The sequence below is a fragment of the Mixophyes fleayi genome, chromosome 6 (assembly GCF_038048845.1).
Source record: "Mixophyes fleayi isolate aMixFle1 chromosome 6, aMixFle1.hap1, whole genome shotgun sequence".
Classification (NCBI taxonomy): domain Eukaryota; kingdom Metazoa; phylum Chordata; class Amphibia; order Anura; family Limnodynastidae; genus Mixophyes; species Mixophyes fleayi.
This window is the reverse complement of record NC_134407.1, coordinates 28481755-28501950: the sequence shown is the minus strand read 5'-3', so window position 1 is coordinate 28501950 and position 20196 is coordinate 28481755. Positions and strand designations below refer to the sequence as shown.

Here is a 20196-nt window from a genome sequence, read left to right as displayed (position 1 = left end):
AGGAGGCATGGCTGCATACCAATAAAAGGAAAAACTGAGAATATTGCCAAGTGATAATGAAAACAAAGGGAAAAGGTGGAAGTTGAAGGGGCGAGGTAGAGGAAAATTTGGAAGTCACTTCATATTCTTTCCATGGAGGTAGTCTATCCTCAGGCCAAGCTGGGTGGTTGCGTCGAAATAATCTGTTTTTTCTTAAGAGCTCTTCCCCCAATCAGGGCAGCAGTGGTTCTTTAAATTGAGTATTCTGCTGAAGTGGAAAGTGTTAGATAAACTGGATACTATATAGCGAAGCTCCAGTCCATCTTCTGTAGTAGACAATGAATGAATGAAAGATCCCATCCAGGGACTGCAGACTATGGTAAACTGAGCTTGGTTCTGCTGCTTTCTACAGGCATGGGAGAAACATGTAGGCTATTTTTTGGTTGTTTTGTTCATCAGAAGCTGAACAATTACACTTCATTAGGCAAAAATTTCTGTTCAATAGGCAAAAAGATCTGCAGAGTCGCTGGCGAGGCCAGGGTGAAACAAATATCCTTCTTGTTCAGGTCTGAACAAATTGGGGAGAATTCTATCTCAGTGAGAAAAAATGAAGAAGGAATGACCCTTCATTTGTACTGGGACTGTTTTTTTTTTTAACTTTGCATAGCTTTATTTTGTTTTGATAACTTAGCAATTTAGCTTATTACCGGTCTAGGTCAAGTTTTTAAATTCTCATGTGGGGGGCTCAATCTGTGTGCCTTCTCTATGTGTAAAGGCAATATAGTCAGCTCATAATCCAGTTGTTGCGGCAGCCAAGTAGAAGTTAATTAAAAAAAGTCTTAAGCTTTAACTGTTTCTGGAACATGCAGTAGTCTTATGTGTTTATGCCTGGATCGGTTTCCCAGATTGCATATTTTATTTTGAATTGATTAATAGCTTCCATGTCTGCTACTTTTTCCAAGGAGTGATTCTGTATCCATTTAAGAATTCTAATAGCCTCGTCTGCACCCTCAATAAAAGGAGTATATACTTCTCTAATATTATGTATCTTTGAGTCGAGCTTTTCAATGCATAACTAATTGATTTGCTGTGTGAGAATGGTTGGGGTTTAAAATATTGTACATCAGGTTTTGTTTCAGTATTTTTGGATACTTGATGAGTGGCGGCTTTGCAACGTCTCTCGTTTGTGCTGTCTTTGGAAGCATCTGTCCATGGATACAATCTTCCGTTGATTGTAAATATTCTGAGCTCCATTTTGGAGCAGGTGGCAGATGACCTGTTATGAATACAGCCCTACTCAATAAGCTCTGTAACCGGATGTGGCTTGAGCTGTTGGGTCTGATATATTGACGATAAATGTTACATACTTAACATTTAACATAGTGATAAAACCATAGATGTTGTTGGTAGGGCCGTAACTAGGGCTGTGCGACCGCCCAGGGCGTAACGCTGAAGGGGGGCGCAATTTGGGAATATTTTACGTTAATTTGGTTAAAATTGAGGGCTAGGGGGGCGGCATTTGTCTTTCTCGCCCCGGGCGCTAGAATTATAAGTTACGGCTCTGGTTGTTGGGTCAGTGCCATCTTTACACTTTGTTCTTCTTAAGCACAGCTGGCAACGCTTTCAAATATTTTCTAGGGACGCGTGTCTGCCAAGCTAGTCCGTCCATTCAGGTTATGTACTCTAATGTCTCAACAGGACCTGGGACCACTACAATCCGCTTCATGATATGTTCACTGAATTAAATGTGTATTTTTATGTTTGAAATTCTTATTTTCAATAAATATTAACTTCTAACACCTAGAGATAAAACTGCACATAGCATACATAAGAGGTAACTGTGATGTGCAGATGGTCGATATAGAGACATTTCTATGGAAACAAAACAAAACAGAACCTAGAACTATCTCTGAAAATTAGGGACGGCCATGGTTCGTTATATAATACATTGTACCTGCCATCACTTTTCTGTCACTGTCCATATTTCCACGGAGCTGGAGTAATGTAGCCACACATTATTCATACATAACTATTATAACTGTGATAGAACACATATAGCGCAGCTTACTGCGCCATATTTTGAAGACACGTGACAAGCACGCACCGCTCTGATGCGGACAGTAACGTATAATAATACGTATAATGACAGTTGTACGTTATAGTGCCGGGGGAGGTTCCCAATCTCTGTGCGTGTGACGTCACAAAAGCGGTCCCGATCCGTGCGTGTGACATCACGTGAGCGGACGTGGCGTGAGCACGGCGCGTGTTTCAAACGGCCCGGAAGTGGAGATTGTCGCTGTGATGGGAGTTCTCGGTTGGTGTCATTAGAGCCGTCCAGGGGACCGAGAGACGACAACGCAGAGCTCGCTGTATGTACACAAGTGCTGTATAATATGTCTGCTGTGTGAGATATGGTCTTATACACTCCTTCCAGGGGGGTGACTAATAATATGATTCGTTGTTGTTTTCAATGTAAGGTCTGCACTGGCATTATATTATCACTTCTTGTAGGAGGCGCCGCTGCAAGAGGTACCGCAGGCTGACTGGGTACCACAGACTCTACCACCTGACATAACGACATGACAGACATGAAAATAGTCTACATATTAACATGAGTAGAATAATAAATGCAGGCATGTGATTAACTGAACAATTCAGCATGACAGGACCAAACAAGACCAGAGGCCTTAATACCCCTCTCTCCTCTCCCTTCCCAAAACAAACAAACAAAAACAACACCTTCCTGCTCCCAAAACCGTATTTGTATTCTGTCTGGCAGATAGTATAATCAAGCAATAATTGGTACTTCAGGTATTTGTGGTTAAAAGTGAAGACAATCCAACATTGGTTTTTAAATGTGCCTTTTATCTAACAAAAATATATGTTTTTATTAGAACTTATTATATAATACTTGACATTATGAAAACAAAGTAATGGACCCAGCCTCTGTCTTTACTAGATCTCCTCCATGGATGAATCTGCTCAGCTGTTTCTGGCAATTGCAGAGCTAAGGAGATGGTGTTGAGAGGCACCTTTCCTTACTTTAATAAGAACCATTATAAAAGTGTTGATGTAAGAGACTGATGGAATGCAAATATGGTTCTATGTATGCTACATCTATCATATATAGTATTTTAATTATGTTTGGCACTTTTTAACCTAGAGCCTATTGAGATCAATGGCTGCACATCTTCTCTGGCTCCTTGAACCTTAGCACTGACAGTTTAGTACTGACAGGTTCCTGACTTTTACAGTATTTTATCCACCACTCTTAGTCAGATCTGCTTTAATTGACAGACCTCAATTCTTTACTACTTGACTGCAAGTGTTCAGCTTAAAGATCCAGAGACTGGATATTAAAGGATTGTTTAGATGAGCGTCTAGTGAGTGTTGAGTTAAGATTTGCTGCAGTTCTGAATGGAACACAAAGTGAGCAAACTGCTATGAATATCCCAATGCCTACTAGTCAGATGGATAACTGGAGAATTAATTGCAGGAACATGCCTGACAAGCTATGAATCAGGTGTGTTTGAAATTCTGTACTACTTAATAATGAGGAAAACTGCTTTTGGCTATAAAAATGTAAATTTGCTATAGCTTTTCAGTAAAGGTTTTTGTTTTATCTTATATTAAATTATTAGAAAATGAATAGAAAAGAAAATGGATTGCTAAAATATATTGCATTTATTTATGAAATACTGTCTCTATGAAAATCACTCAGGGGAGAATTGTTTCAAATCAGAGGAAGCTTCTGGGCTAAAGAAAAGTATTGCAGCTTTAATTTGCCTATCCCAGCATTGACTGTATTTGTGGTTGTGTGGGGAACGTTTAAACTGTGATTACCATTGCGGTGGTTCGTGTTACTGCTTCACAGCATTGGGGCCATGTCTTCTATTCAAACCAGAGCACCACCTGTGTGGAGCTTCTATGTTCTCCCTGCATGGGTTTCCTTCCACAGTTAAAAAGCGGATAATGTTATTGTGTGTATTTGTGCAGTATACAATTTAGAGTGTGCTGGCTGCTGTAAGTATACAATAACCAGGTCATATATGTTTTGTTGCATGTTGAAGAATCTTTACTTGTAATAGGATTTTCAAGCCATTTCATATAGGTGTGTGTATATATATATATATATATATATATATATATATATATATATATATATATATATATATATATATATATTTCACAATGTACTGTACTGCTATACTTCAGTTACTAATAGATATCGGTTCTAACTAATTTCTGCAATATCGGAGAAAGTGAATAAAGATATATTTAGAGTAAGTATAGGAATGCCTCAGTGTAAGAAAGCAATGCTGGTGAATGTAGGATTCATTTCAATATCTGTTCTGAAGAAAGGCTTAGATTTGGTATTGATGTCCTGAATTACTGATATTGATGGATATTCTTGTGTATATATATACTGTAAGTGCAAGGTTTTCTGTGTTTATATGGGCATTCATATGTTTAACAGTAAAATACTTATATTTTACTGTTAAACATAAGAATGCCCATATAAACACAGAAAACCTTGCACTTACAGTATATATACAAGAATATCCATCAATATAAGTAATGAATACTTGCGGTGAGTGTCTTTTTGTTTTTATAATGGGTGTATGTATATAAAGTAAAAGATTACTGTTATACAATAAGTATTGGATGAATGATTCTGTGAGGATTTAGTGTTCGTGTGGTGAAAGGACTGAATAAGGTGACATTATTTAAGGAAAAGTGTATAAAAGTGAGAGTGGATAATGAGCGTATCTAGGAACAGAATGTGAAGGTAGCATACACAATTTAGGTGTAACAGATCTCTTTCATGGTGTGTTTGCTCTTTAAGCAGTGTATTTAAACTTACCCTCTTTATGACATCTTCATTTTTGTTTCCTTGCAGAAATAAAAGATGAACTCAAAAATCTTGAGTAACAGGCTGGGCTTAAAAACTGCCGTTTCAAAATCTGATAATGAATTGGAAAAACTCAAGAAAGAGAATGCGGTCTTAAAAAAGAAACTGGCGGAATCGTCCAAATCAAAAATGTCAGAGGGTGAAAGGAACAGATTGTTGGAGGTAATCTACTTACTGATGTGTAGTCACGAGCCCAGACCTCAGTGTTATATATAAAGGCAAAAATCTGCTTTTCTCTTGATTAAAGGGAAGTGCTTAACTTTCACAGCATATTCGGAGAACACCTGGATAACCTGCTATCTATGTAGCCCTCCACTGTGATACCATCGCTTGCTGCCAACTCAGGACACTTATGATTCATCCATCTCATCTGGAACCTGTGTAATTCATATGTGTGTCCTACTAAAAGTATGAGTTGTATAGTAAAGTAAAATCGGGGGACCTAAATACGACTGAAATTTCACCCAGGACAAAAGTTTTAACTTTGAGGGAACTTAGAATTTAATGTATTTGTATGACCTTTTTATAGGGCTCAAAAACATTAACCAAAAGTTATTAGCCAGACTAAGAAGTCAGGAGCACAAATTTTGGTATAAAACTCTTTTCTCTGTCTCTAAAATTTCTGAGAAATGTAAACAATTTTAATTCCACACTGGATAAAAAAAATATAGTGTGTGCATATATTTATGTACACCCCCCTTTTTTTTTTTTTTTGCCCTTATTTCCTCTCCAAAAATACCTGTTTTTCTTGTATATTGTGGTGTATTTTTTTTCAAACTGATCCGGTTAAATGTTGTGCTTAGTAGGCCGTACCAGCTGAGAGCTGAGCAGTAATGTCATTACACCCATCCAACCACAGCTTGCAACCATCTAGAGTTAAATTGTTGTAAGACCAGATGTCTCATGAAGCTTTGCGATTGGAGGCTCTGTCAGTTAGAATATTGGTCTGGAGGAAATCAAGAGATGGCTGCAGTTCCTGTCTTGCACTGTGGTTACAATAATAAGATTCCTCTAGTGCTAAATGTGAAATTGTGAAAATAACAGGCTTATGTCATCAATCAATGGTGGGTGGTCCTGGATGGGTGCAGGCTACTGTACTAGTCAAGTGAACCATATGGAAGTTGGTGACTTCAGCAGCCTTCAGTTTTTACATTCTAAAACATATGAAAATGTTTTACTTTTCAGTGTTTTAATTCAACAATGTACATTACATATACATACATTTTGTTCTGTGCGCACCAGCCTTTCTTTCCTTAAGGCCTACAATGACTGATTAGAGGACCTTAGCTTGCATTCATTTAAATAGCAAGGGAGCATTACATGGACTATTATTTATATATATATATATATATATATATATATATATATATATATATATATATATATATATATATATATAATAAATGCTTAGTGGCGTCTGTATGTGGAAAAAAAACCAAGTTGCAGCGCCACCTGCTGGGCAGAGTTATACACTGACCTACTAAATTCTTAGTGTGTGTGGGGAAAAAATTCGAAAAGGGCTGAAATTTGGTAAGGCTCAAACTCATTTTCGTGAGGTAATTTTACCTCATGAAGACACATTAAAAAGGCCGCTTGCGTCGGGAACTAACGCTCTTCCCCTGAGGAGGCCTGGGCTAGGTCCAAATGCATGACAAGAACCTTTTTAAGACCTTAAGTAGCTTGATTTGACTAGAATGCATGAGTATCATGCACGGGTTAACTTTGTGTGTGTGTGTATGTATGTATATATATATATATATATATATATATATATATATATATATATATATATATATATATATATATATATATATATATATATATAATCATTTTTAAAAAAAAAAATTAAATGTGGTAAAATGTTTTTTTTAATATTGGATTCGCTTGTACTTCAGGCTTAGTTGAATAGTTAAGGATTCTGTAGTATAGATTCAACATACTTTTCAGCGACAGTTTCTGGCTGTTAATTGATTAGTTCTTTGCATTGATTGGCAGACTAAATGTGTTCCTCTACAAATATTTCTTTCTTTTATGAAGCTGACAATGGGTTGTTTCTCTTATGCAGACAATTCTTGACCTGGAGACTCAGAAGGTAAAAAACGGTCAGGATCTGGCCAGACAAGGCGAAGTTATGCGGAATTGTAACAATGAGCTGAATGCTAAAAATAATTGCCAGGTTCTAGCTGTAGATACGGAAGCCAGAAAACTGGAAAACCTTTCCCAAGAGATTCAGGAACAACTGGCAAAAGTTCCAGGGCGTAAAGCTGAATCCAAATCTAGAGTACAACAAAATGTCCAGGTACGATCAGCTATCTATGTGACTCATCTGTCTCATGGTCTCTGAAAGTGGAATAATCTGGTGTGGGTTAGTTATACTCTCATAAAATACTTGCATATTCCCCAGCACCGTACAGTAGTGATAAATAGCGAAATTCACATTTGGAATAATACAGAAACATTATGCAGTATGTCCAGCACTCATGTACTTGGTACCCCGACAATATCTTTCTCATTGCGCATAAAGAGATTTTTATTTTTTTTAGAATGTAACCTGAATATGTCCCTTTGTGTGTCAGTCTATATCTGTGACAATCACAAATTAAGCTTTATAAACTGGATTTCCTGGTGCTGCCTATAACAATAAGGGATCCCAAAACCTAAACACCCAGTAATAGAAAAAAAAATAGCGTACAGGAGCTACTGAAATATAGAATATGTCCTTATCTAAATGTGTCTAAAAATATAAAATGCAAATGGACAGAACCAACCAGTGATGAATGTGATGTGAACATACTGGTATCCATTCATGTGCTAGCCAGAGAAAATGATAAATAAATCTTAGTCCCTTAGTTCATTTTAATTATATTGTAGGCACCTGGGCACTTATGTCTAGTATGTTTTATTAATTGTAAAACAATATACAAGTTATGTACAGAGCAAATGTGGAAATTGAGCGCAGTTATCCCATGTTCTTGTCTGACCCCAGGATTATGTAGAAACCTGTATGTATTAAAAATGTCCTTCTGGCATTCAAGGGAATAGGCATCCTCAGTAAGATTGTAACTAATCATGTGCGCCAAACAAATATTTTTTTTCAAAGGGATTTGTAAAATAATTTACTATTTAGAAGATACAGCTACACAAATGTCCCTTTGCTGTATTACTGCAATTGGTTTAATATCCAGTGACATCTGTCTCTGTGATGTTGTAATTGCATTTGTCGCTGCTCATCTCTTGGTGGCGCTATATAAATAAATAGATGATGATCTCTCTCCCCCTATGACCCTCCATCATTGGTTTGAATTGACATTACTGTTCTTCCAATCTCTGCCTTCATTCTGTAGAATTGTCGTTGCTACGCCTAATTTCTATTGTCATTCATTTCTCTACCCACCCCTTCACCTTCCTAACCTCTCCAGCACCCTGTTCTGCTCTGTGTCCATCTCTTCCCTGTTCCTTGCCTGCACCCTCTCTCCCCTACTTTAATTTCTCACTGCCCCCCTCCACTCTACTACCGTGGTTATGACTGCCCCTGCTTTCCATTCCCTCATTTATCCTATGCCCCCCCTGCCCTGTCCCCCCCCTCACCGCATAACACTGGCGCTCTTTGCTCTCTATTCCCGTTTCTCTCACTATATCTCCACCCCTGTCATTGCTCCCATCACCTTGCTCCTTTCCTGTCTCGCATCCTCCATCCCCTTGCCTCTGTCAAGCCTCACTTTTTTTTTTAATATTTGTGTCTCGCAGCTCAATGTCTCACTTCCCTCCCTATCTAAAATCTAAGATCCTATCTTTTTCCCACTCTATCCTCCTCATGTGCAGACCTCGGCCTGCTCACCCATTTCGGGCATCTTTTGTCTGGTCATATCTCTGTTCCTGTTTGTGGTACCAGTGCTTTAGGGCACAGGCTTGTTTCATGCTGGTATGCTCCCTGTTTTGCCCCCATCCCTCCTTTGAACTGTCTATCCTATGTAACTCTTTGATGTTTGAGCCTTGCAAGGTTCTTTTAGCTAGCCCAACCTGCCTCGGAAATCAGCTCATGGATATTGTCTGTCCCAGTTAACACTGAAGACCCTTCATCATCAGCAGCTATTTATATAGCGCCATTAATTCCGCAGCGCTGTACAGAGAACTCTCTCACATCAGTCCCTGCCTCGGTGAAGTTCACAATTCCCTAACCTTGAGATGGTGCTTACATTTTTGTTTCAGCCAAGACACCTATTTTTGTAGAACCAAAAAGTCCTATTCTTTATTGAAAGCAGGCACTTATGGGTTTACAGTAGACGACCACTGCCCATCTGGCTTTATACAAAGTTGTGATGATCAAATCAAACTTTATATGTAAATAAATATATACGCGGGTATGATACCTGGTTGACTGGTACTTTCAGACTGAAATTAAAACCTTTGCCTCCGCGGCTGTGAGATATATAGAAAAATATAGATAGATATATAATCTTTCTACCTATCTTTGGTTAGAACAGATTATTTTCTAGACAAATCCTTATTTTATATCTTGAAATAGCCGTAATAAACATGTATTTGAAAATAATATGACATATTGCATTCACAGTACAACAGGTAAAATTACTTCTATAACATTGTAAATAAAGTCAAATAATGAGACTACATTTGTTTTACTGTTTGCAGGTACAATATTTTATTTTTAATGTTTAACCACTTAATAAACTTTAAAAATCAAACAAAAGATGTCTTAATATCAACAAAGGTAAATAAAATAAAAAAGGTTGAAATGCAGGTAGTTGGAGCACAACATGGGAATAGGATCACAGTGAATGTAACAGCCTTTTATGTTTATATTAAATAGGAAAAAAAGCTAATAAAGTTGATAAATAAATGTGCCAGTTGTATTAACTGAACTAAAGATGTCTGTGCTGAATCTTTAAGTGGGTAATATTTTTCCTATGCACACCAGGCTGCCTGTCTATTGAGCGACCTGGAAATAAACCATTCTGTCTAAAAGATCTTACAATAAACATAATTAAAATTAAAATATATGTATATTTTAGAATATGGAGATGTTCTATCTTTTGTAAATGTTACAAGTTGCATTTATATGTAGGGTTACTTGTGTTTTATTGAGGTATATGCTAAGGCAGATTTATCTGTAGGCGATGGATCCGCTTTTACATATTAGTGGCTTATTTCCGCTAAACTTTGCCTTTTCATAAACTGTCCCCATATTAGACAAGGCTTATTCCACTAGGTGGCGATATTTCCCTGCCTCTGCTTCAAGAGCCCAAATTGAGATAAATGGTTAAACATACACCAAAAGCACAGATTCAAAGGATAATCAATCAGTTATAAACATTTTTTTTTTTATTTTTTTTTTTGCTGTGTCAGGAATATTAAATAGTAGGGTACAAAAACTTGGTCACAGTTTATTATGAGGCAAATTCAATTGGTAAAAAAATCACTGCATAGGGGGGAATTCAGTTGACCACAGGTTTTTTCCCCCCGCTGGGTTAACAAAAAAAAAATACCCGTGCGGGTTTTAACACGCTGGCGCCACCATTTTAGCAACCGTCGTGTAAAAAAAAATCGTGCAAATCAATTCTAAAACAGGTAAGCAGCACACGTGCACTAATCATTGGTACTTACTATTTTTTTAGGGGAGTGAAGGGGGGAGGGTTTAATGCAGCAATCTATAATTAAAAAAAAATGCATGGTATACATTTGTATTGCATTATACAACCTTTTTATTTTATAATTTCTACATACAGTACTTTTTTTTTTTTACTATACAATCATCTATACCATGACAAAAACACATTAGTACATACATATTGGTATATATAACATGCATAAATATATTAGTGTGTTTATTTTTATGATTTTTTTTTTACATGCGTTTTGTAAAAGAAAATTCCCTTTTTCATGTTATGCATTACTGATAGACATAATTTTTTTTTTTTTATTTTTTACATTACATTTAGTTTTTTTTTTTTTATGTTTTTAATTTTTTGCACAGCCATGAGAGGTGTGAGATAAAACTGGAGATTTGACTATTTACCGCGCTGCGTTAAAAAACTGAATAGCTTTTAACGCTTCTCCCTCCCTATACTTTTAATGGAATTGAATCTGCCCCTATGAGTCTCAAATGTCAGTGTTTTTAAAGGGCAAAAATAACTTAAAGAGCAATCAGTCAGCATTTAGCTTTGGTCTCACTAGTGTATGTTATACTATGAAAACAAATGACTGATTACCCTGTGTGTGGTGTATTGATATGTTTTTCCTTTAAGAATCCTCCCAAAGAAGAAGCTGTGAGTAATGTCCATATCCTGGAGGGTCAGCTAAAAGATGTGAGTATTTCAGTCATTGGCTCAGTAAGAGTTAGATTAGGGTGAATAAAATAATGTTTGTGAAATTACAGATTGAAGCAGGCAGCCTTTGGAATCTCAAGTTCCTGTATGATCCATCAGCTGCAAGCCTGTAGTTCTCATCCCACAGATGATGATAAGATGTTTACAAACATACTAGCATTCAGTTCATCCTAGCACTTGTAGATCATGATCTACATCTGTTTTCTGAAGTCTAATAACATGTGTTTGTTGACCTCCAGTTAATATTTTGCTCTCTGATGCTGTTTGAATAATATCAACTACTGTTTGTATCCTTAAGAATATCTTTTTCTCATATAATATAATATAAAAACTTATATTTGTATGTTGACGTTTATTTGCTGCCCCCTCCCAATGGCAGGCCAATATACTGTATAACAACTGGCACTCAGTGGAAAATAGTTTACATTACGTTTTAGCAGACCAAAATAAATTGGGACACTAAACTGCAAATCTACATAACTGGCCAGCCAAAAATATCATGGCCTGTTTAATGCCTTAGCTTCCTTAGCAATGTTTTTGTTATGTTTTCATTGTGAAATTAGGCACCTGTACTATTGTACTTGGTGATTTATAAGAGCCACCTGGCTTGAAATGTATCATTTGTGCCCTTGTGTAATCATATTTGGTCAGATTATGTTGGCTCTGTTTGCTTTAATGGCCCCATTATGGCCCATTCTCCCAGCTCCCATTAGCCTGTCCATTTTCTGCTTGAAATTCTGGATACATGAAGCAGATGCTTTGTACAAACATTAAATGTCAACAATAATTCTAAGGTATTTTTATTGGTATTGATTTTAGATGTCAGAATCGCCACCCCCCCTCCCCCTCCCTCTAATCCTTATACAACATTACACACGCCTAAAATAATCTATCCAACTCTTGCCTGCTTTGTCTTCATCCAGTAATTAGTAAATGTTAGTTCCTTGTCATACATTGTCATGACAAACTGCGCCCATTCCCGTATACAGTAGGTAACAGCACTTTTCTGTTTATTTTGCCCCACAAGTTATACACTTGCCCCCGTAATAGCATTGCAGTAAGCCCGTGAACCCCCCGGATGACAGTGTTGCACTAAGTGTACATGTCCCCAATTTTATGGTATTGCACTGAGCACTATATCTGTAAATGCTAAATGTCTGAAGCAGATAGATCTACCAGAGCATGCCGTCAGTGCAGGGATCAAGCGAACAGAACACGGGAACTTCACAGGTCTGTTTTGTTTTAATTTCCATGGCAACCAGGATTTGTCTAACCCTGGGCTTATGCCCCATAGAAAGTCATTATTAGGTGAAATATTGCAGCCCCCAATACAGACACATCCTCTTTCAGTAGTGCACCCCCTGGGGTAAATAATATTCTCTGCTAGCAGGAGGTGGTGTCATTAGGCTTGCAGTTGATCACCTATCATGCACCTACCATAGTGCGCTGTGTGTGTAATATTTTCCCCTTTTATTCCTTCATGTCATTTAGGCTCTGGAGAAGAACCAGCAGTGGTTGGTGTATGACCAGCAACGTGAGACTTTTGTGCAAGGGTTAATGGCTCGCATCTTTGATCTTGAGCAGCAAGTTGCCAATGCAAAGAAAACTGAACGACAAGCAATGGAGAGTAACTCTGATGGTATGGTTTTATAGTTCTCTGGACAAATCCGTTCATATGTACTGTGTTGAGGACACTGTAAAAACAGTTAAGCTTCACAAAATACACACTGGCGATTATCATTGGTGCAGCTGTAAAGGGTCAGATGGAAGGGGTATTCAGTGATGGCTGCCTATGCTTATCAGCCATATAAAAATATTTGTGAATTAATCTGGTGCCCTAGTGTCTAAAATGTCACATCAAGTGTAATTAGGGTATGTATAAAGGTTGGTTACACATGCAGCACATGTAATCATTACCTAGTAGGGTCTGTTCACAAGATCCTGGTTAATTCGCTGTTATGTGCTACCCGTACTGCTATATGAATCGGGGCCAGCAGTCCTAATCTTAAGCACAGACTGATTTTATTTATATAGTTAAAGTCTATAGCAACCAATCAGATTCTAGTTACCATTAATTTAGTACATTCTACAAGATGATACTAAAATCTGATTGGTTGCTATAGGCAACATCTCCACTTTTTCAAACCTGCAGTTTAGTGAAGATACCCCAAATGTTTGTTTGTCTTGCTGAGAAGGTTTAATCCTACAAATACATGTTTCTTCCCATTGTGTACATGAGCTATAGCCGTAACTAAATGATGTTTAATTTAAGTAGGTCAACACCTCTGTAGTGTATTTCAGACTAATGCATCATAGCCAACCATTTATACACAACAACACTGTAATTCTCCACAACTAACAAACTAAACAAAATCTACGGTTATATAAACTGCAGACACCAATTTAATGACCTTTTTGGTAGTTTCAGCTAAAGATGAAGGGAAACAAAAATACTACGATCAGCTTTTACTCACTGCAAAAAAAGATCTGGAAGGCGAAAGGCAAATGACAGGCCAGTTAAATTCTGAGCTTTCGGCCATGAGAATTAAGTATGAGGATAAGAAGAAAGAGGTGGGAACCTTGTCCACAGCCCTAAAATCCCTGCGAGAAACAGAGAGGCAGCGGCGAGAGGAAGAGAGGAAACATTTTAAGGAAAAAATGCAAAGATTAAAGGATGAACTTGATGTTTATCGAGAGAAGTATGAGGCGGAAAAGAATAAAAACTCTGAACTTTCAAATCAGGTACAGGGGCCACATAGCACACTTCACCACATCATAGTAATGTTTATAAATATTAATGTTGGCCTTTAAAGAGCGCTCCATACTTTTTTTTTTTTTTTTTCATAACCCCAAATAATTTTTAACAACTTTCCTGATACGTTTTAGTAGAAAAACAACCATGTAATGTGGTTTCTAACCTATCTACTTGAGATTTCAGCTGACATGTATCAATTCAGTTTGAAAACAGATATCTGAGCTCTAAACTTCATCCCTTCCTTATTCACTACAATAGAACTTGCTCAGCGGACACAACTATTGTTTTATATATATATTTTTTTGAAGAATAGTTTAAACAAAATGTTTTGCAATCAATTAAACATGTCATCTATTGGGGATATGAATGTATAATATTGAATGTATAGCGCTCTTAGGAGCATATTCAATTAGCCGCAATGTTCTTTTTCCGGAACTATTGTACCTCATCATCGCGGATTTCTCTCGGCACCCCTGAGGGGAAAGCCAAGATGTTGCATTGTCACAGAGTGCCTTCACGACTGTTCCGGAGCGGCTAATTAAATATGTCACTTAATGTTAATGGGGCAGATTCATAAAGGAAAGTAAAGCCACAAAATGAGTAACCTTGGCAAAACCATGTTGCGTTGGAGGGGGAGGCAAATTTAAAATGTGAGGACAGATTTATAATTGGAGTAGGGCATGTTCTAGATCAACTTTAAATTTCAGTGTATAAACAAACTATCAAGTATTTGTGTGCTACATGAAAAACAGCCAGTATTTCTTATGTGCAAAATAATAAACTAACTTGCACCCCTTGCATTGTAACATGGTTTTGTCCAGGAGAAAACTTACTTTCTTTGCCTTACTTTCCTTAATGTATCCGGCCCAATGTGGTTAGTGTCAATGTTTACAAAAACAAAATAAACATTTGACATTGTGGTTTATACATGTAAATGTCCTAACAGTAGTCTAGTAACTGTTGCAGGACGAACCATATCTTTATAATACAGTATCTGTTTTATGTCGCTTCACAGTAATAATAACAATATTAATATATTTTATTAGGGTATAACTACACTTGAAGGTTTTGCTTTTATATATTGAGCAGCATTTGCAAGTTATGAAAGGTTGAAGCTGATGGCATTTCAACTTCACTTTACCCTCCATGTCTGAATGGAAATATATTTATTTTAGGTTGAGTTGATTCAGAAGGCAGTATTGAGACAAAATGAAGAACAACTGCGGGTGGTTGCATTGGAAGAGCAGGTACAATCTCCGACCTATTTCCCATTCTGTTTAGGAATATATATGTGTGTGTGTGTGTATGTATTTCCCAGTGTATGGAATTTCTGGCTTGCAGCTAAATACCTTATATAGAAATGCTTCCCGGTATTACCATGATCCAGTTTCTATTTAGAAGAGATTGGTGACGATTACAATATAGCACACAGACAGAGGTAGCGGGAGAGCGGAAGGACCGTCTTGCTGCAGCATTTTGGACTGATTGAAGCAGGGGTGGATGAGGGAAATGGCAGACACAGGGAGGCTGCAGTATATTTTGTGGGAGATGAGAAAATTGAGGATTTGATTGCATCTCCGACAAGAAAAGAGCATATTGTAACAGTATTTAGAAGCTGTAGGCGACAGCACTGCAAGAGAGACTGTCTGCCCTAGGCTTTACTTCTCACATACAAAGGTGACACCGAGGCATCGGCCTCGGGACACAAAGAAAAATGTGGTGGTTTTGTTAGATTTGAGGATAGGTGGTGACTCTGGGAAGATGATCAACTCTGTTTTGGTCTTAATATGCTTTAGGGACAACCATGTAAAAATAGCAATAGCAGAGGCATATGAGATGGTTGAGAATTAGAGGTCAGGGAAGGGGAGGTAGATTTGGGTGATACTGGAAGCCGTGTAAGCAATTTGATTTTCAAATGAAGAGTTGTACAGTAACAAAGGAGGACCAAGGACAAAGCTGAGACCCCTAACAGATGGTGGGAGTGGAGGGGAAGAACGTGCCAGAGATAGAGGGGTTGGATAGATAGAAGGTACACCAGGATAATACTGTGTATTGAAGGTCAAATGAAGTAAAGGGTTTGCAGGAGAAGAGGGTGAGCAATAGTCTCAAAACCAACAGTGCGTTCCATGTGGATGAATATGAAGGAGTAACCCTTAGACTTCGCTGTAATTATTTTGTTGAAGCCTGATTTGTAAAGAGTAGAAAAGAGAGTAAGAGGTGAGAAAGTGAGTTCTATCACTCAAGTCATTTGAAGAGAGATATATGATGGAAGTGGAAGAGAAGGGGCTGGGAATGTGCCAGGGGAGACAAACAGATTGAAGAGGTGAGCTAGTGGTGGGTAAGAGAGAGTGCAGAGGATGGGAGGGAATATGGCTAAGGGGGAAGGTTGTAGGGGGAGAAATAGAGACTTCTTCCTCAGTTGTGGGACTGAATGAATGGCATAAGGTGAATGAGGAGAAAGTGGTTGAGTTGTGCTGGGTCTGGCATAAGCAGATATGAAATGTCATGGATTTTGTCTTTTTTGAAGTAGGTGTAAATTACTTGGGCTGTGAGGGAAGGAGGAGGAAATGGTGAAGGTGGGAAAGAGTTGTTGCGAGTTAGAAGACTTTATGGATGTTGGATAAGTAAGGTATATTTGCTTGTGAAGTGTAAGGGCAGTGCTGAAAGATGAAAGGATTCATTTTATTGTGAAGGAAGTTGACGTTGGAGCGAGATTTCCTCCGGTGGCACTCGGCAGTCTGGGATCTGTGTGGTGCCGTGGTTGAATCTCATCACGCTGCACCAGACAGAGTCGAGATGGGTGTGTTGTACAAAGAGGCAGACGGTTCAGGGCAGGACAGGGTAGTTATAAGTCAGAGGAGTAGTTTTAGTTATATGCTTTTTCCCCTTCACAGAAAAGATGTGGCATGTGCTTCCCCCCCCACCCTCCCCACTATAATGTATTATTACTACAAGAACAATTAAGATTGTCAGAACACTGCTGCTTTCTAGTTGGGTAAACGCAGCATTTAGTTGGTCCTGTCACTCCAGCCTTGGTGAATTTTTAGTATTGAGTCTATCAAAGAGCCTAGTTTCTCAAAAAGCGGATTTAGTAGTTTCTTCTTGTATTATCAGATCCAAAGGTGCACTTCTGATTTAGAAAACGAGAAGATTGACCGACATAGCGTACAGCATCAACTCCGTAAAGTACTGAAAGAGCTGCACAAGACCCGAGAACAGATTACAAAGCTGGAGCCAGTGGTGAGTCCAGGGAACTTCAGGGAGACTTGCAGAGAGAACATTGAGAAACTTTAGTTGGGTGACGTATTTAACAATGCAAAATGGGATTGCCTCCACTTTGAGAGTAGACCTTTTAAATGTCCTCTGTTAATTCTACAACAATTACTGTAAATACTAAGTGTGCCACTATCCTTACCTATTTAACCTGTACTATATTTCTAAAGTATACATTAGTGTCTTATCACATAATGTTGAGGCAGGGACAGCCAGACAGCACCATAGAGAATCCTTTCTTCATCTAATCGTATCAAGATCTGCAGATGAGCTGGAAGTTGTGTGCTTTCCCTTAGTATTTCACATTGCGGCCAGTGCTGGATAGGTTAGATGGCTAAGGATAATGGCATTACTATTTCTTGAAAGCTGCACTACCCCCTTCCCCTAATAAAAGTCCTGTGCTGCTCCATGCAGCCATTTTACCCAGGGTTCTACAATTTCTGTAATATCATAAGTTATTTATATAGCGTCACTTATTCTGCAGTGCTGTGCAGAGAACTCGTTCACATCAGTCCCTGCTCTGTTTGAGCTTAGTCTAAATATACACATACACACGCACACACAGACTGAGAGAGACTAAGGTCAATTTAATATCAGCCAATTAACCTACTAGTATGTTTTTGGAGTGTGGGAGGAAACCGGAGCACCCGGAGGCAACTCGCGCAAATGCAGGGAGAACATATAGAACCAGCAAATCATTGCTGTACCAGGATATTATCCTACCTATAGGAAATAGTGAATCCTTATAAGGGGTTTAGTCTGAGAGTATAATATGGTCAGATTAGGGAACATCTATTTGGGTTGGACTTCCTCCTTATCCTGTACAATGTATAGAAAAGCGGTTGGCCAGATGGATTAGGGTGGAGGTTTAACAGTCTTATATCTGTGCAGGAAAACCAGTCCCAGGGAATATCACTGTAAAGTGACTTCTCATTTCCTGCTTTGATATTTATTGATTTATTTTAATGGCATAACTAAAAACATAAAAAAATAGGGTGAACCAGTAGGAGGAAAAATACAAGGTATAAGAAAAAAAGAATTTTAATCTCCAGTAATAAAGGTATTTTGTTATGGAGACATAACAAGAGTGCGGTATATGTACTGCTTTTATAAGATTACAGAAGACCATTGTGACTTGCAGTATATTTCTAATATACAGTATAAAGTTATGCCTCAGTTTCAGATATTTGCTGGATATCATTTTCCCTTTACTTTTCAGCTTCCTGTCTCCTGCACACAGTGCAGCCATTTTTTGGGTTAGACCAATATTCAGCCTAAGAGTACACTAGGAGCTACTGACATCAGAGTGCCCACAAAATGACTGCTTCCACTGTGTGTTGGCGACGAGCAATTTGAACACCTAATTTTTCTTACCTTTTTAATGTTTTGTTTTTTTCTTCCTTCTTTAATAACCAGAAACGTGACATTTACTACGTTGACACATCCTGCAACTTTGTGTCCGACTTTGATGACAAGCTGAAGCTGCGGGAGCAGCATCCATCTCAGAGGCACAAAAATCTCTTGGATGAAAGTTTCTTAGAGTGTCCCCGATGCCGAGCTGTGTACCGCACCAGCCAGCACCGGGAGCTCCTCACACACATAGATTTCTGCACCAGCTGAAGAAAACCATTACCGCCGGCTAAACAGATACTGTATCTTTATGTGGAAGTCCATAGAGGGTGTGCCTCTGTTACACTCCTTTTATTTTGCTTTTTGTTTTTATACATTCATCGCAATTATATTATGTACAAATTTATTTTTTTTCTTTTTGTTATGCCCGTATGCACTGAAGTCTTACAAAAAGTCATTGATTCCTATGGTTTAAGCATACATTACTGGGTTTGTATTGCTGCGATTATCAAGCTCATTCAGACAGAATAAAATATTCCAAGTTACTGTCAATACATTGCGATGGATCGTATGATATTACATGTAAGGACTAAACTACTGACCAGTCGTGGTGATCTTTTCTCCTGGGGTTTATTGAACTGACAGAACATTACAAGATTGGTATTTGATTTGCATTTTGCACTTTCTGACGTATATCCACCCACCTCTCCGTGTCAGGTTCTAAGAAATAATTTCTACTGCCATGCACTGATTTCAGTCTTGCCACCCTGCTAAATGCTATGACTCTGGTTTTATTTAATAGTGTAACTTGAAAGTTTTTAGCTAGATAGTTAAACGATGAACCGTCTGCTTAACTCCTAACATTGCACTTTTATTTTTATGCCCATGTTTAAACTAATCTGCTCATGGCTTCTGTGTATTCTTTTTTTATATATGTATATTCATGCAAAATTTGTGACTCGGAGCCAGTAATATATTTCGTTTTTTAAATGGGAGTCCTTTAAAAATGTATATTAGTAGGAGAAATGGGAATTTAATAAAAAAAATTTTTTTTTGCAAAAAAAAAAAAGCAGGCATTGTTTTGTTGAATATGGTTATAAACATGTTTTCACTTTAATACGGAACAAGATGGCGCCACCAAGAGAGAAGTAGTATGGAACACAAATCACATTGCATATATTTATTTTGGTGCTGCTGTATTAGTGTCTTAAATTAGAGCAAAACAGTTCTGTTATGGCATAAATGACATGTGCTGCACATGGCAAAATTAACTTTTTAAAGTAGTATGGCAGAAACCATTTATATTGGGGTGCTATTACACCAAGAAGTAATGTAATGTATATCAAGAAATGTATAGCAGGCATATATGGTTATGGGAAAGAGGAATGCTTTGCATGCTTACTATGGTAGAAATGATATGGTGCAGAAATACAAAAGAAATACCATGCCCATCAGACACCACTGACCCTTCAACTGCCTCTAGCTGATATGGCAACATATAACCTGACGTGGCAATAAAAGTCCACTTCGCCTCAATGGCTCTAGACAGCCAATATGTCCATATAGTGTATGTGATATAACCA

The 20196-nt window shown here is 37.9% G+C and overlaps 1 protein-coding gene across 2 annotated transcripts; it reads left to right on the top strand.

Moving 5' to 3' along the window:
• Positions 1-2217: 2217 nt before the first annotated feature.
• Positions 2218-19673, top strand: CEP55 (centrosomal protein 55). 2 transcript variants are annotated; one of them, XM_075216126.1, is made up of 9 exons: positions 2218-2348; positions 4880-5053; positions 6957-7190; positions 11155-11214; positions 12727-12874; positions 13658-13977; positions 15166-15237; positions 17105-17230; positions 18680-19673. In XM_075216126.1, exons 2-9 carry the CDS (start codon positions 4889-4891, stop codon positions 18881-18883), a joined length of 1329 nt encoding a protein of 442 aa, XP_075072227.1. In that variant the 5' UTR covers positions 2218-2348; positions 4880-4888; the 3' UTR covers positions 18884-19673. The 2 variants fall into 2 exon arrangements, with proteins under 2 accessions (XP_075072227.1, XP_075072228.1); XM_075216127.1 differs by having other exon boundaries at positions 2218-2360.
• Positions 19674-20196: the final 523 nt, after the last annotated feature.

Excerpts from the sequence above, each read along its gene's own strand:
- CEP55 (XM_075216126.1), top strand. The coding sequence starts at position 4,889 with ATGAACTCAAAAATCTTGAGTAACAGGCTGGGCTTAAAAACTGCCGTT. Across the intron at positions 11,215-12,726 it reads TGGAGGGTCAGCTAAAAGAT|GCTCTGGAGAAGAACCAGCA; the intron begins GTGAGTATTTCA and ends CATGTCATTTAG. Across the intron at positions 13,978-15,165 it reads ACTCTGAACTTTCAAATCAG|GTTGAGTTGATTCAGAAGGC; the intron begins GTACAGGGGCCA and ends TATTTATTTTAG.